At 44.5% G+C, this 17650-nt stretch overlaps 1 protein-coding gene and 1 long non-coding RNA gene across 2 annotated transcripts; one reads left to right on the top strand and one right to left on the bottom strand.

Moving 5' to 3' along the window:
* Nucleotides 1–1068: 1068 nt before the first annotated feature.
* On the bottom strand, nucleotides 1069–7246 carry XBP1 (X-box binding protein 1). Its single transcript, XM_041729448.1, is given in 6 exon segments — nucleotides 1069–2212; nucleotides 2530–2637; nucleotides 2640–2675; nucleotides 4824–4958; nucleotides 5960–6056; nucleotides 6958–7246. Coding segments are annotated over 6 exon segments (1170 nt in total). The 5' UTR covers nucleotides 7194–7246; the 3' UTR covers nucleotides 1069–1654.
* A 443-nt stretch (nucleotides 7247–7689) lies between these two features.
* Nucleotides 7690–16305, top strand: LOC121475683. The gene is made up of 3 exons (XR_005983794.1): nucleotides 7690–7956; nucleotides 12689–12769; nucleotides 16282–16305. It is a non-coding gene; the product is annotated as an uncharacterized LOC121475683 (long non-coding RNA).
* The last annotated feature ends 1345 nt before the right edge of the window (nucleotides 16306–17650 follow it).

Here is a 17650-nt window from a genome sequence, read left to right as displayed (position 1 = left end):
CACACCAAACTCCCCTGTACTTGGTTGAAAGTGGAGACTGCTTTGCCTTGCTGCTTGGGATTTCTTGAATCCTCCCTTTTGCCTATCCACTTGACCTCTCTAGTGTAGTTTAATTTTGGCATAGGATGCTGGCATAGGTGAAATGATCTCTATAAATGAGGGAAGTCCTTCAGTATCTTGTAAGATTTCCAAGAAAAGATGTACATGAAGGATGAGGGTATGTCTACAGTTTTGGGATACTATTGATGTGTCAGATTTTTTGAACAGGTTCATTCTTCTGTGAAACAAATTCTAGTATATAATTCCCTAAGATTAAAATCTCTCCAAAGTAGATTAATGGAAGAGGTAACTTTTGAGTGCTTGGGATGGTACCTACCTGATAAGTGTACATATACCAAGAGCTTATAATGCATCATCTCCTTGAATCCTCCAGCAACCTTTAGAGATATTATGGACTATTATGCCCCTTTTACAGGTGAGGAAGTGATTATATGTCCAGGGCTACCTGGCTAACCAGTGGCAGAGTTAAATTCAGGTAGTTTGAGTCTGGAAGATGTTCTTAATCCCTATAATGGCAAGACAATTTTGATCTTTAACAGCATGTCCAACTCTTAACATAAGGTGGTATAGCAAAATAATGGCTAAGCATTCTAGTTCTGCCACTTACTAGTCTGTGATACTGGCCAGTTAGGTTACAGAATCAGAAATATAGTAACTGCTCAAAGAGTAGATTGTACCACATATGGCAGGAACTGAGGCAGGCAGTAACTGAGGAGGGAAAAACCTTTAAAAAGTGGCACACTTGGGCAGCTCGGGTGGCTCAGCGGTTTAGCACCTGCCTTCCACCCAGGGCATGATCCTGGAGTTCCAGGATCAAGTCCCACATCAGGCTCCCTGTGTGGAGCCTGCTGCTCCCTCTGCCTGTGTCTCTGCTTCTCTCTCTCTCTCATGAATAAATAAAAATCTTTAAAAAGTGGCATGCTCACTGAAGTCGGATAAATTACTATCATTATAAACAGTGAAACACCTGGAGAGAAAGCAGTAAGACTTACCGAGGAACAAAGACACTGCATTGCACTTTTTAATTGCACAGGTAGTTTTAAATAAATGGAGAAAGCACCTTCCAAAAGTTACACTAGCAGGGAAAGATTCCATCAAGCATTTACATAGTAAATTTTCATAGTAATACAAAAGATTCTTGATCTTTACTTGAACTGTACATGACGGAAAGGAGCCCCCTCAGGTAGGTGTTCTCTGCTTGCAGAAGCAAACTAAAGGGCCTAAAATTGGAGGCAAGCCTGGGATGCCAAGAAGGAGGAAAAGAAATGTTAAAGGGCCACTCAAATTTCACGTCTAAGACACTTGTCCAATGACCCTTACATAAGAATTTAGGTCAAACTACTGCCCTTAAGATAAAGGTACAACCTCAAAAGCTGTAATTCTGGATTATAGTAATACATCTGAGTACCTTGCACTGCTAGATGACAAAAGAATACTTGGGGTGACCTATAAGGTTTGAACAGACAAATACTTTAGAAGAATTCCCTAGGACTGTACACCCTCTACTTTGGCTTTTTTAAACGAAGCACAGGCTTCTCTGCTATCTTCAGGCAGTATAATGGTCAAGGGAAAGGGTAACAGCACTGATCATTCCTTAGACACTAATCAGCTGGGGAAAGAGTTCATTGGCAAAAGTATCCTCCCAAGAATGGTCTACACCAAGCAGAGAGGACATGTCGCTAAAGGGAGAAGGGGAGCCCTCATATCCACAGTCACTATAAGCATCCAGTAGACAGGAAGATGGCTTCAGGCAGTGGCTGGATGAAAGTAGATCTGAGGTGCCCAGCTCTGGAATGAAGTCATCTTCTACAAGTTCTTCCTTCACTGAGACAGTGAATTCAGGGTGATCTTTCTCTGAGGGGCTGAAAGGTGCTTCCTCAATTTTCACTACCACATTAGCTTGGCTCTCTGTCTCAGAGGGTATCTCTAAGACTAGGGGCTTGGTATATACATGGTCAAAACGAATCAGTTCATTAATGGCTTCCAGCTTGGCTGATGACGTCCCCAGTGATGGAGAAGGGGAGGCCGGTAAGGAACTGGGTCCTTCTGGGTGGACCTCTGGAAGCTGCTCCAGGCTGGTAGACTCTGGAGAAGGACATCTGAAGAACATGACTGGATCCAAGTTGAACAGAATGCCCAACAGGATATCAGACTGCAAGAGACAAAAATTAAATGGAATCCAACCATTAGAATGTGCCTGAGAATCTACCTGGAATACTTCCTACTAGGTCCCACAATGTAAATTAATCATCACTCAATAGGATGACCTCCGAGACCCACAGACCCATTTATCTACACCTCACTCTATGTCCTAAATCACCTGGAGATAGGAAGGCAGTCGATCTTCACCTGTAACCCAGCCAAAATTAACCTTTCCTGCCCTCCTCCATCTGGTCAGGGATCTCAGACATCAAACAGAAGGAATTAACTAGTTACACAGCTCTTCACTAAATCCAAAAAAACTCTTACCTCAGAGTCTGAAGAGTCAACGCTGTCAGAATCCATGGGGAGATGCTCTGGAGGGGTGACAACTGGGCCTGCACCTGCTGCAGAGGTGCACGTAGTCTGAGTGCTGCGGACTCAGCAGACCCGGCCACCGGCCTCACTCCGTTCCCCTGAAAGACCAACATAAATAAACCGCTCAAACTGCTGAGTCCTCAAGGAAATGCTCACCAGGCAGCTGTGATTCTCAAGGTTCAAGAAAGCTAGAAAACTAAGCTTTGGAGCTGAAACCTTTCCCTTACCTCCGTTATTTCAGTTTAATTGAGTCTTCCTCAAGAAGAGAGGAAAAAAGAAGGAAGACTAACTTCTGTCATTTTATGTGCAATGAAACATTTTTATGGCCCAAATTAAGATTCTGGAAGGGAAGGACTGATATTCTTAAATCTTCAGTGATATTCTCCATAATACTGTTTTATTCTTTTTAAGATTTTATTTATTTTTTCATGAGAGACACAGGGAGGCAGAGACACAGGCAGAGGGAGAAGCAGGCTCCATGCAGGGAGCCTGATGTGGGACTCGATCCGAGGTCTCCAGGATCAGGCCCTTGGCTGAAGGTGGCGCTAAACCGCTGAGCCATGGGGGCTGCCTCTCCATAATACAGTTTTAAGATTTTACCTTTAGAGGCACTTGGATGGCTTAGTCTGTTAAGCATCTGCCTTGGGTTCAGGTCATGATCTCATTGTCCTGAGACTGAAGCCCACATGGAGCTCCCTGCTCAGCGGGGAGTCTGCTTTTCCCTCTCCCTCTATCCCTGCCCCCACCACTGATACTCTCTTTCTCTCTCAAGTAAATAAAATCTTTTAAAAGATTTTACTTTCTACTGAGTAAAAAAAAATATTAAAAAAAAAAGATTTTACTTTTTACTAAGTAATCTCTGCACCCAAAGTGGGGCTTGAACTCCCAACCCCAAAATCCAGTGTTTCATGTTCCAGCAACTGAGCCAGACAGGCACCCCTCCACAATACATTTCTTAAGTAATAAAGTTCTACAGTGAATTCGGGCCCCAAATCTTTTGGGACAGTAATTTTTTTTTCAAAGATTTTATTTATTTATTCGTGAGAGACAGAGAGAGACAGAGAGGCAGAAGCAGGCTCCATGCAGGGAGCCCGATGCAGGACTCAATCCCAGGACTCCAGATCACACCCTGGGCCAAAGGTAGGCACTAAACCACTGAGCCACCCAGGGATCCCCATGGGACATGGGACAGTAATTTTTTTTTTTTAAATTTATTTATAATAGTCACAGAGAGAGAGAGAAAGAGAGAGAGAGGCAGAGACACAGGCAGAGGGAGAAGCAGGCTCCATGCACCCGGGAGCCCGACGTGGGATTCAATCCCGGGTTTCCAGGATCGTGCCCTGGGCCAAAGGCAGGCGCCAAACCGCTGCACCACCCAGGGATCCCGGGACAGTAATTTTTTAAAGTTTGTTCTAAACATTACCTTTGCAGAGTAGAAGTGCCCTACTGTCAACCTTAGACCACTTAAGCGCTGTCAATAAATTTGCCATGTCTGTATACTAAAACCCATAATTACCTCTTATCAGGAGTATCACTATCATAATAAATCCTTTCCCTACTCATTCATATTCACCAAAGTACTACTACAGTTTTAGTAGCATTCAGTTAGATTTGACCAGCTCTCAGGGCACCTGGGTGGCTCAGTCAGTTAAGCATCTGCCTTTGGCTCAGATCCTGGGTTCGAGCCCCGCATCAGGCTCTCTGTTCAGGAGGGAGGGAGCCTGCTTCTCCCTTTCTTCCTGCTCATGCTCTCTCTCGCTTGCTCATTCTTTCTTTCAAATAAATAAATGAAATATTAAAAAAAAAAAAAAAAAAAAAAAGTGACCAGCTCTCTTTTTCTGGTTCTCCTAAATGCTAACATAGTACATTTTGTTGGCTATCAGTATTTGTTAGTACTTGCTCTGTTTTTTTTTTTTTTTTTAAAGATTGCATTTATTTATTCATGAGACACATACACACAGAGAGAGAGAGGCAGAGACACAAGCAGAGGAAGAAGCAGGCTCCATGCAGGGAGCCTGACATGGGACTCGATCCCAGGTCTCCAGGATCATGCCCTGAGCTGAAGGCAGGTGCTAAACCGCTGAGCCACCCAGGGATCCCCGTTAGCACTTGCTCTTATGAGAGCTGTGTAACTTACTTTAGTAGAATTTAATACTATTCACTACACAGTTGAAAAATGAGGGTAAGGGGTCATGTCACTTAGAACCAGTTCTCATACAGGGCATCAGATAAATGAGACAACTTACCTTGGTCTGGGTCTCCGCCTCCTCTTCAGTAGCCAGGGTATCCATCCCCAACCGCTGTCTTAACTCCTGGTTCTCAACTACAAGGCCATGAGTTTTCTCTCGTAAAAGCTGATTTTCCAGCAAAAGTTTTTGGTTCTGGAAATAAGTTCAGAAAAAGCTATTAAAACATCCAGTTCTTTCACTTAAGAATCCACCTGATGACGTTTCACTACAGTTGGTTTCCTTTCCTTCTCTTTGACCTTCTGGAAAACTCTGCTTACGTTCACAGTAGGTATTCAAAGGAAAGGTCATAGTTATGAAAAATAAGAAGTGCCATTTCATGGGGCCACAAATAACACAATGCTTCCAACTACGAATATAGACCTCAGCAAAGGATGACTTGCGGCTTTTAGATAGGACAAGGGAAAAAAAAATCCTATCTTAAACTAGCAGGTTTTAATAGAAGTGGTAATGGTAGGCCATAAAATCAAAACATGTTTTTAAAAATGTATATATATACATATATAAAATCCTTATGCGTTCAAGATGTGTAGCTGGGAATAATTTAGGATTAGGCAATAAGCACGCCCTAGAAGGGGAAGGGAACTGTTAAGTGGACTTTTGGCCAAGCCAAGAAGGGTCTCAGATTTAAGCAACTATTTTCTACCATGCTTTTATGAATTTCTTAGTACTAACTCAAACATTGTAATGTTGCAATTCACAATTTTGAGACAGATCTAGCACCAAATGCCAGAGGGTCAACCACTTCTGCTCTCACCAACCTTCATCACTTAATCACTTAATTACCTAATTTAGATTATTTTTTTAGTTTAACTTTATTTATTTATTTAGTTTAGTTTAGTTTAAACTTTTAATTAACTGTTCAATCGTATTCTAAAAAGACAGAATCAGGGCAGCCCTGGTGGCTTGGCCTGGGGTGTGATCCTGAAGTCCCCGGATCCCACGTCGGGCTACCTGAATGCAGCCTGCTTCTCCCTCTGCCTGTCCCTCTCTCTGTCTCTCATGAATAAATAAAATACTTTTTTTAAAAAAGAAAAGAGAATCAACTTGGGATGGGCAGCGAACCTAAGAACATTCACCAAGGAAGGGATTACAGGAAATAAGAGATAAAAGAGTTTGATCTCAAGTAGTTTTACCTCTTCCTCCAAATCTACCACTTGCTGTTCCAGCTCACTCATTCGAGCTTTCTTTCGGTCTCTGGCAGTCTGGGCTGCTACTCTGTTTTTCAGTTTCCTGAGAACAGAAGGGACGTACCACACACTAAGTCATCTCAAACCTTATTTATATCTTCATTTGAAAGCTCCACCAGCTGGTGCTTTCGTTTTCATTTACAGCATATAAGGTGGACTAAGGTAAAATATACTCCAGGCTCCTCCCCTCAATAAAACAAAAACAAAACAAACAAACAAAAAACACAGCCTTTGGTGGATCTGGCTTGAGGAACCGTTTCATTCTCCCCCACACTGCGTCATCCACACCCCCGTCGCATCCAGGCCGCTGGACACAACTACGACTCATCTTGCATCAGAGGAGATTTCCTCCTCCCCTTGCTACTCCCGGTGTAACTCAAATAAGGGCGAGGCCGAGGCCTCTCACCTTGGCTGACATCCAGGGCAGCCCCAGACGGCTGCTCCCCGTGTCTGCTCAAGGTGGTGGGTACTTAAACCACAAAAGGCACCCACGAGTCCCCAAAGAACTAAGATTTACGGAGAGCGGAGTACGAGGCTCAATCCTCGCTCACTGCTTCCAACGACCCCAGAAGCGGACGCGGAGGCCGTTTGCCTAGCGAGCCTCACACGGCTCGGTCCTTTCAGCCACGGCCACTGCAGCTCCGCGCCTCTCCAAAAAAAAAAAAAAAAAAAAAAAAAGTGGGTCGATCGAGTCTATGCACACGGGCAAGTTCAGGAAAGCGGAATGACAGGTCCGCCTGGGGCCCCGCGGCAGAGGGCCCGACCCCAGCGCGCCGACGCCCAGCGCCACGCACCACCAAGGACCCAGAACGGAAGGGGGGATGACAAAGGCCCGGCGGCCCGGCGGCCCGGGCTCCGGCCTCCCGCCCCGCCCCGCGCCCCACCCGCCAGGCCCCGGAGCCCGAGCGCGGCCACCCGGGCCCCCGCCCCCGCCCCGCGCCCACCTGCGCAGCGCCTTCTCCTCGGGGCTCAGGTGCGTAAGGCGCTGTCGCTTGCGCGCCTGGGGCGGACCCCCGCAGGCCGCCTCCGGGCTGGCCCCTCGCGGGCCCGGCACCATGAGCGGAAGAGCCCGGCCGGCCGGGGCTCCGGCGGCGGCGGCGGCGGCCGCGGGCTTGCCGGACAGAAGCAGCACCTTGGGGGCCCCGGCGGCCGGGCTCTGCGCGGCTGCCACCACCACCATCGCCCCGCAGCTTACACGCCGCTGCGCGCCGCCGCCGTCCACGGGGCTGTCTCCGCCGCACCCGGCCTTTCTACGGTCGTGGCCCTCCGCGATTGGCCAGCGCCGCGTGACGCACGGCCGCTCTCGGCGCCCATTGGCCCGGCGGGCCCCGAGGGGGCGGGGCCGGAGCGTCCAGCGTGGCGGCCGCCGCCCGCGCGTCGCAGGAGGGGCCGCAGCTGGGGGGTGTCTGGGGCCCGGCGGAGATTCCTCCCGGAAAGGATTTTACCCGCTAGGCTGACGCATTCCCCCCCGCCCCCGGAACCGCTGAGTCTGATTCCAAAAGGAGAGATTTCCAGACTGATGGCTTTTTACCGACACTGACAGCAGTTGTCACCTCTGCCCAACCAGTTATCTCGTGCGCCACGTCGGGGCCCCGAGCGGAGCGGAAAATCGAGGCGGGGGAGGCATGGGGGGGGAGGGGGGAGGGGAGGCGGGGGAGGGGGCGGGGGGACAGCGAGCGCCAATCAGGCCTTGGATGAGCAACAAGCCTGCAAAGAAATCCTGCTAAATAAGAGTCTTTAGGAATTGAAATCGCGCGTTTTAAAACTAGGCTTGGCTCTTGGCGGGGCTTTCATAAACCGGGGCTTTGTGATCTCGGGAGTGGCAGGAATACATGCAATTTTAATTTGCATTTCTACATTTCCTACTATGAGTATACTCTTTTCGTTTCACTTGTTAAAACCAGGGTCCCCGGAGGTCTACCCTGAGCCCCCCAGGCACGCGGGTAAGTTGGAGGCTCCTGCCCTGGCAGCTAGGGAGCAAATTTAGGCACAAGGTTATTAAAATGGTTCAATCCCAGGAAACACCCCCACCACCACCACCACACACACAGGATGTTCAGTTTTTTGAAGCAAATTACAAAAATGTGAAATTCCCTAGAATTACAAAGCGATGCTGTCTTTAGCAAGCAGTTACTGCTTCCTCTGTGCCTAGGCCTGTACTAGAGTCCAGGGATGCAAAGATTAGTGAAACTCCCATTTGGTGATTGGAAATAGGCAAAAGGTGAAAAGACAATGGTTCCAAGTAATTTTTCCATGTCCTGAAGTCAGATTAGCTCTTCAATTATATTTTGGTGGGGAGGAAACAGGATGGGAAGAAGGAGCTTGATACACAGGCCCTTTAAAGGGGCACAATTTCTGTTACTCCCGGGAGTGGGCCATGAGCCTCCCACGGGCACTTTTCTTCCTCCAAGTTGGCAAAGCTAAACTATTGAAACTGAGGGCGCCCTGAGCGCATACTGCTTTGGTGGACTGTGTGATCAGAGACTCCGCAGGACAATGAAGCCTGCTTCCTTTTTTTTTTTTTTTCTTTTAAGATTTTATTTATTAATTCATGAGACACACAAAGAAGCAGAGACGCCGGGAAAGGGAGAAGCAGGCTCCCTGCGGGAAGCCCCGTGTAGGACTCAATCCCAGGACCCCTGGATCATGACCTGAGTGGAAGGCAGACCCTCAACCCCTGAGCCACCCAGGAGCCCCAAGCCTGCTTCCTTTGTAACTCTCATCAACTTGGGGGTATCCAGCTCCTAGTGTGCCTCCCCGGATGGGAGGCTCACTCCTAGCCTCCTGGCCATTTGCAAGAAGTGTTTAGAGTGCCTTCTGGTTGAGACCTACACCTTTATAGAAATCTATAAGAGATTTGAGAAAAGTCAGGTAACTGTCATGCAACCTTTTTTTTAAGTTACCAGTTTTGAACACCAAGAGACTATCTGGCACTATGTAAGAGGTCTCAATGAAACTAAAATTTAAATCATGTAGGCAGAAAAAGAAAATGCCATGAGGCCCCTGTTAGTCCAGCAGGGTGTACATGAGTAACCATGTGGAGAAGGCACAAGATGCTGGGGCAGAGGAGAAAAGGTGGATGGATTGCATTTTGGTCTTGATTAATGGGGTAGAAATGGAATGTCCAAATTGACTCCCCCAGCTTTGTTTTCAAGGCTTTTATCTTTTTGATAAACATTTAAAATCATGCTCAAAAACAGTAAGTTGACCCAGTGCAGATTACTATCCATGAAATCTCACTCAACTCCAAACCTTTGAACAGTTTCATATCCTCTTTGTAAGAGTAATCTGATCATTCTTGCATCAGGTGCCATTAATATTTCAAAACATTTACTAGACACTTGTGATAAGAGATATATAAAACACAAAGTTCTTAGACTTTGTGAACTGCAAGAAACAGTGGTGAGAAGCCGTAGGTCATGAAGTCAAAATAAATGTCAGTGTAAAACAAAACAAAAGGCAGTTATAATCTGAAACTAAAATTTATAACTGCTCTAACGTGGTAGCCACTAACACATGTGGCTATTGAGCACTTGAAATTGGCTACTCTGATTAAAATATGCTGCAAATGTGAAATATTCTGTTTGAAGACTTAGTATGAAAACAAAAGATATAAAATATCTTGATCATTTTTTAAAAAGATTTTATTTATTCGTTCATGAGAGACACACAGAGAGAGGCAGAGACATAAGCAGAGGGAGAAGCAGGCTCCCTGCAAGGAGCCCAATGCAGGGCTCCATCCCAGGACCCTGGGATCACGACCTGAGCCAGCCACTGAGCCACCCAGGTGCCCTATTACTCAGAATTCTGTACAGTAGAACTTCCCTTTTATTTATTCATATAATTATCAACTCATAAAGTCCTATTTTACTTTTAAAATTGCTAAATTAGTTTAAAAATCTATTACTATATTATTTTTTATTTATTTTAAAGATTTTATTTGTTTATCTATGAGAGACACAGAGAGAGAGAGAAAGGCAGAAACACAGGCAGAGAGAGAGAAGCAGGCTCCATGTAGGGAGCCGGACTCGGGACTTGATACCGGGTCTCCAGTATCACACCCTGGACTGAGAGCAGTGCTAAACTGGCCACCGGGGCTGCCCTATTTATTTTGATTTTCAGACTGTCTCAGATTTGGCCAATGAAAGGCCCCCACCCTTTTTAAAGATTTTATTTATTTGAGAGAAAAAGAAAGTGGGGGGGAGGGGCAAAGGGGAAAGGAGAGGGACAAGCAGCCTCTGTGCTGAGCATGGAACTTGACACAGGGCTAGGTGTGGGGCTTGATCTCCCAACCCTGAGATCATGACCTGAGCCAAAACTAAAAGCCAGTTAGTTAAACTGAAGTACTAAGGTGCCCTCAGAGCCCCCCCCCCCCCGTCTTAAATTGTGGTAAGATGAACATAACATAAAATCTACCATTGTAACTATTTTTGGGCATACAATTCAGTGGCCTCAAGTACCTTCACATTGTCAGAAAACCATCACCAGGGCAGCCCCGGTGGCGCAGTGGTTTGGCGCCGCCTGCAGCCTGGGGTGTGATCCTGGAGACCCGGGATCGAGTCCCACATCGGGCTCCCTGCATGGAGCCTGCTTCTCCCTCTCCCTATGTCTCTGCCTCTCTTTGTCTATGAATAAATAAATAAAATCTTAAAAAAAAAAAGAAAAGAAAATCATCACCATTGGTTATCCATCTCCAGAACTCTTTCATCATCCCAAGCAGAAACTCTGTTATCTATGAAACAATGACTCCAGTCCCCCAACCTCTCAGGCCCTAATTACCTCTATTCTGTATCTTCTATTCTGTGTCTCTATGAAGACTATATAGAGTCTTGCCTATTTTAGGTAATTCCATATAAATGGAATTACATAATATTTATCCCTTTGTGTCTGATTCATTTCACTTAGTATAATGTGTTCAAGGCTATCTCTGTTGTAGCATATATGGGAGACTCTTTTTGACATGTGTGCTCTTTGACATGTCTTTGATCACGTCTTTGTTGTCTGCTAGAAACAGATATTCCAAATTCTTTCCCAGGTCTAGCCTTGACATTGGCCATTTCTCCAATGAGTACTGACTCCTTTTAGTGGAGAATGATATTTAGTGACAGAGATATGGGCTCTAGGTGTGCTCATTGCTCTGGGATATCTTTGCTTCTAGGTTCTCTCACTGGATAGAATTAGGAAATATATTTATGTGCATGTGTATGCATAGCTGTGTATATAGAGAGATATAGAAAGAGACAGACTTACGTACATTTAAACCTATTTTTATATTAATCTTTTTTTTTCTTTTTTAAGATTTTGTTTATTTATCCATGAGAGGCAGAGACACAGGCAGAGGGAGAAGCAGGCTCCATGCAGGGAGCCTGACATGGGACTCGATCCCGGGTCTCCAGGATCAGGCCCTAGGCTGAAGGCGGCACCAAACCGCTGAGCCACCCGGGCTGCCCTGTATTAATCTATGTTAAAAGCTCATGGGTGCACACCAATAACTCCAATCCAATTCAACACCAAAGAGTTTATTCTAACCTTCCCTCTTTTCATAATTTTAACTCATTGACAGTAAGAAAATAGGCTCCCACTAACCTCAGTATGAATACTTTTGCTAAATTCTCATGTATGCAAATATTTGTAACTGCTCTATTAGCAATGTTTAGTTGAATTCTCAGACCTGGAACATACCAACCCTCCACCCCAGCCAGCCATTCTTAGTCAAATCCTCAGCTCATATTTTATTTTATTCTTTTTTTTCAGCTTGTATTTTAAAATGTGTGATGATGATTAGCAAATAACAATGGTATTCAGATTCATTGAACACATTTAAAAGAATGATGCGAAGAAGTTTTGTTTTAAAATGTCAGTAATCCCAGGTACATTAGAAATGGCATCCTTTAGGGGTGCCTGGATGGTTCCGTTGGTTAGGTGTCTGCCTTGGGCTCAGGTCATGATCTCAGGGTCCTGGGATCCAGTCCTGCATCTGGCTCCCTGCTCAGCAGTGAGTCTACTTCTCCCTCTTCCTCTCCCTCTATGATCTCTCTTGATCTTGCTCTCTCTCTCAAATAAAATCTTAAAAAAAAAAATAAAAGAATGACATCCTTTGACACTGTTTAAGATTATGATGAGGAATTTTAAATGTCAAATTTAAAAATATATGTGGGGTATGTAGCTTTACTAAATTATTTTAGGGACCTTGGGAACAAAAATGTTTCAAACCAAAAAAAAAAAAAAAGATTCAAGCTCCTTGTACCAAAACCAAAACATTAAGGAAGACAAAGACAGTGAGAGCAAGTGAAACAGATAAAGAACAAGAAATAATCCTTCCAGGGCAGCCGGGGCGGCTAAGCGGTTTAGCACCGCCGTTGGCTCAGGGTGTGATCATGGAGGCCCGGGATCGAGTCCCACATCAGACTCCCTGCATGGAGCCTGCTTCTCCCTCTGCCTGTGTCTCTGCCTCTCTCTCCCTCTGTCTCTTGTGAATAAATAAATAAAATCTTAAAAAAAATAAAGAAAGAAAGAAACTGCAGGAAACTTCAACAACTCAGTGTGTCTGACTGAATAATAATCTGGAATGTAAAGCAGTGTAAGACAGCTAGCAGTTGTTGAGTATCTCCTGTGAGCCCAGCCCTGTGTTTATTTTTATTTTTTTTTATTTTTATTTTTTATTTTTTTTTTAAGCCCTGTGTTTAAAAAAAAAAAAAGAAAAAAGAAATAATCCTTCCAGAAATTACAAGGAAAGGGGAGAACACAAGAAACACAGTAAGTATAAAACATGAAATAGTATGGTACGAATAAGGCCAAATATATAGTTATAAGAAATAAACATGAATGTGTGCGTTATATTATCATTGTAAAAGAGAAAGCCTCTTTTGAGTGAAAAAATCCAAGATCTAAGACACCTAGGTTGCTCAGTCTGTTAAGCATCTGCCTTTGGCTCAGGTCATGATCCTGGGGTCCTGAGACTGAGCCCCACATGGGGCTCCCTGCTTAGCCAGGAGTCTCCTTTTCCCTCTCCTACTCCCTCTGCTTGTGTTCTCTCTCTCTCTGTCAAATGAATAAATAAAATCTTAAAAAAAAAATAATCCAAGATCTAGCTATATTTTTACAGTTAAGACACATACAGTTGAGACCCGGTGAAAGAATGGAGAATAGCTTACCAGGCAAAGAAAGAAAGAATATGTGACAATATTAGTATCAGGAAGTAGTGTTTAAGGAAAAAGCATTAAAAAGGACAAAGAGGGTATTTTTTTTTAATTTATTTTTATTTATTTATGATAGTCACAGAGAGAGAGAGAGAGGCAGAGACACAGGCAGAGGGAGAAGCAGGCTCCATGCACCGGGAGCCTGATGTGGGATTCGATCCCGGGTCTCCAGGATCGCGCCCTGGGCCAAAGGCAGGCGCCAAACCGCTGCGCCACCCAGGGATCCCCCAAAGAGGGTATTTTTATGTTGATTAAAGGCACAAGCTACCAGTCATAAATCTTTATAAATAAGGTAAAAACATTTTGGGTCTTTGTTCGTTTGTCTTGGGTACCATTAGTTTATTATAAAAGAGAGACATGAAAATTATTTACATGATGAAAGATTTGACAACTTCACTGAAATGGGCCACTTCACTTCATGCCATTTTTTTCTTTCTTTCTTTCTTTCTTTCTTTCTTTCTTTCTTTCTTTCTTTCTTTCTTTCTTTCTTTCTTTCTTTCTTTCTTTCTTTCTTTCTTTTTTTTTAAGATTTTATTTATTTAGGGCAGCTCTGGTGGCTCAGCCTTCAGCCCAGGGCATGATCCTGGAGACCCGGGATCGAGTCCCACGTCGGTCTCCCTGCATGGACCCTGCTTCTCCCTCTGCCTGTTTCTATGCCTCTCTCTTTCTCTGTGTCTCTCATGAATAAATAAAATCTTTAAAAATAAATAAAAAATAAACGCTTTTTCCTACCATTGACTCCAGCCAGTGCGTTTTTGTACTCTGCTCCGGAGCGGCTGCCACCCAAAGGAGACCTGCACTATGCTGGTAGCATCATTTTGAAATGTACAAAACAAAGCCTGAAAATAAATGGTCGGAATGACTGATCCATAGTCGCATGGGAGACAAATACACTTCTATCGGAAACAGCAGCTGGAGTGGACAAACAAGATGTGAATGGAACAATTAATAAGCTTGATTTAATAGAGAACTTTCTTCCTTTTAAAAGATAAACTGAGGCATATTAAAAATTTTAAGAGTTTATTTGAGCAAAACTCAAATGTGGCAGTGCCACACCTGAAGTAGTTAGGAGCGTACCACCCTATAGGGAAAGACTTACAGAGAAGCAGTGGAAGCAAAGCAAGGAATTATCTGATTTGTTGTGGCTTAAAAACCAGTTGCATTATTAGGGAAAGCCTAGTAGGCTGTTTGTGATTGATTGTCCTTGGGTTTTGATTTCTTAATCTTGAGGCATTACAGCCTTAAATTTTAGTTTGTTTACTCAGGCTACTGATACATTAAACCCACCCCAGTCTCATGGCCTCCTTGTTCAACTAATTTAACACTCCCAACTAAGAACATGTTTTTGTTCAAATGAGAAACATTACCAAAATTTGATCCAATTTTACTTTTCTTTTTTAATTAAAGGATAGTTGACACTCAATGTTACATTAGCTTTAGGTGTACAACATAGTAAATGACAATTCCATATGTTGTTCTGTGCTCACCACAAGTGTAGCTTCTGTCACCATACAGCACTATTACAATACCTTCTACTATGTTCTCTATGCTGTACATTTCATGCCCACGACTGATCCCATTTTACTCTCAGTGAGACTGACCATTGCGATATAGGTTGAGAAATGGAATTGTTCCCAAGTTTTGACTTTTGTGAATAAAGCTGCAGTGAGCATTTGTGTATAAATCTTTGTGTGACAGAAATCTTTGTGTTTTCATTTCTTTTGGCTAAGTACCTAGGAGTGAAATTGTGAGATCATGTGGGAGGTGTATGTTTAACTTCTTTAGAAACTATCAGTTTGCCATACTCGTTTTATCATTTTACATTCCCACTAGTAGTATACTGTTCTCTTATGTTACTATTTCAGATAGTTATTTAACTCTTTGTTGTTACTCAACTTTTTTTTTCAACTTTTTTTTTTAAGATTTTATTTATTTGGGATCCCTGGGTGGCGCAGTGGTTTAGCGCCTGCCTTTGGCCCAGGGCGCGATCCTGGAGACCCGGGATCGAATCCCACGTCGGGCTCCCGGTGCATGGAGCCTGCTTCTCCCTCTGCCTGTGTCTCTGCCTCTCTCTCTCTCTCTCTCTCTCTCTCTCACTGTGTGCCTATCATAAATTTAAAAAAAAAAAAAAAAAGATTTTATTTATTTATTCATGAGAGACACACAGAAAGAGAGAGAGGCAGAGACACAGGCAGAGGGAGAAGCAGGCTCCATGCAGGGAGCCAGACGTGCAGGGAGCCGGACGTGGGACTCAGTCCCGGGTCTCCTGGATCACGCCCTGGGCCGAAGGTGCGCTAAACCGTTGAGCCACCAGGCTGCCCTGTATCTTTTTTCCAGTTGGATTTCAACATGCTCATTAGAAGCAGAAGCCATGGGATACCTGGGTAGCTCTATTGGTTAAGCATCTGCCTTGGGCTCAGGTCAGGACTCCAGGGTCTGGGGATGGAGTCCCACATTAGGCTCCCTGCTTGGTGGGGAGTCAGCTTCTCCCTCTGCCCCTCCCCCTGCTCCTCTCCCTGCTTGTGCTTTCTCTCTGAAATAAATAAATAAAAATCTTGAAGAAAATTTTATTTTGGGACACCTGGGTGGCTCAGCCATTGAGTGTCTGCCTCTGGCTCAGGGCATGATCCTGGGGTCCTGGGATCAAGTCCCACATGGGCTGCCTGTGAGGATCCTGCTTCTCCCTCTGCCTATGTCTCTGCCTCTCTCTCTCTCTCTCTCTCTGTCTCTCTGTCTCTCATGAATAAATAAAAAAAATACTTAAAAATATTTTTGTTTATTTGAGAGACAGAGAGAGAGCATGAGTGGGAGGGGAGGAGCAGAGGGATAGAAAGAAGCAGGCTCCCCTCTGAGCAGGGAGCCTGATTGCAGGCTCAATCCCCAGACCCTGGGATCATGATCTGAACTGAAAGCAGATGCTTAACTGACTGAGCCACCCAGGTGCCCCCATAATACCATTTTCTTAAAAGCAGAATTCAACATAAGGTTGGTCTGTGTTGGACCCATTACAAAAGCCTGGAATGTGCTCATTTTAAGACACTAAGGCAATATTTCTAATTACCTACACAGGATCTCTTCTACTTTTCTTCCTTATTAAGAAAAAAAGAAGAAAGAAAGAAAAGAAGAAAGAAAGAAAGAAAGAAAGAAAGAAAGAAAGAAAGAAAGAAAGAAAGAAAGAAAGAAAAGAAAAATGTGTGCAAGGTGCTTGGCTGAAAACACTCAGCTTCCAGATTCCCCTGAAGCTATGGACATAATGCAGTTCAGGCTAATGGATAAGTGGAAGTTCTAGGCAGAGAGGATTCCAGGAAATTTTGTTAAATGGAGACTCAGTTGGGTTCCCTTTTGCATTTTGCCTGTTGCCCTTTTCCTCCTTCCTACCCCCTCCTCTTGCCTGGAATGCTGATAAAAGGGCAAAAGGTGGAGAAAGCAGCAGCCATTTCACAACATGAGGAAGGAAGCCACACACTTAGGATATCAGAGAGGAAAGATAAAAGGAGTCTGGGTTTCTGATGGCATCATGGAGTGACCCCTAAGCCCCAGCCTAGCTCTAGATTACCCACTTCCTGGCCTCAAGTTATGTGAGAAATAGAAATACCATGGTGGCTAGGTTCTTGTTACACGCCACACAACACAATCCTCACTTAATGCAGATACTTCACCCACCTTTTGCCCTAAGTGACATTTCCCAAACACTGTCCTTGTTTTCCTGTCAATGTGTTACTAGCTGAGGAACCAGTCTGCTTGAGTAGGGCAGCTGGAAGTACACAGGTCCCAGGGACATAATTTTTATCAGTGGCATTTTCTTCTGATACCAGGAAAAGAGATGAGTCATTTACTATTAGAGCATCACTATTTTGTAGCTGGGAGAATTGAGGTTCAAAAGGACAAAATAATCAGCTTAAGGCCATAGATTACCTTCCCAGTTTATCTGTCCATCCCCTACTCCAGTCCTACCATTTCTCCTGGCATGTGCTTGTCCCCTACCCCCACCCCCGAGTTTGCTAGGCAAATGCATGTTTCTCTCTGGTGAAACCATAGTTTCTCAACCTTGGCATTACTGACATTTGGGACTGAACAGTTTTTTGCTGTCGGGAGCTGTCCTGTGCATTGTAGGATTTTAGTAGCATCTCAGGCCTCTACCCACTAGATGCCAGCAGCACTCCCCCTCCAGCTATGACAACTGAAATTGTCTCCAGACATTACCAATGCCTGCTGAGAGCCAAGATCTAGTCCCAACCATTGAGAACCACTGCTCTAAACTCATTTCAAACATCACCCCACTCTGCACCTGCTTTGTTCCCATGCAATCAGTCCTCCCAGCAAAACACCTGTGACACTTGGCAGTTAAGACTCACCTGCCTGGATCTCCATATGCTTCTCGAAGGCAAGGACTGCATCTGGCTCATCTTTTTTTTTTTTTTTTTTTTTAATATTTTAT

The sequence above is a fragment of the Vulpes lagopus genome, chromosome 14 (assembly GCF_018345385.1).
Source record: "Vulpes lagopus strain Blue_001 chromosome 14, ASM1834538v1, whole genome shotgun sequence".
Taxonomy (NCBI): domain Eukaryota; kingdom Metazoa; phylum Chordata; class Mammalia; order Carnivora; family Canidae; genus Vulpes; species Vulpes lagopus.
This window is presented reverse-complemented; position numbering and strand designations above follow the sequence as displayed.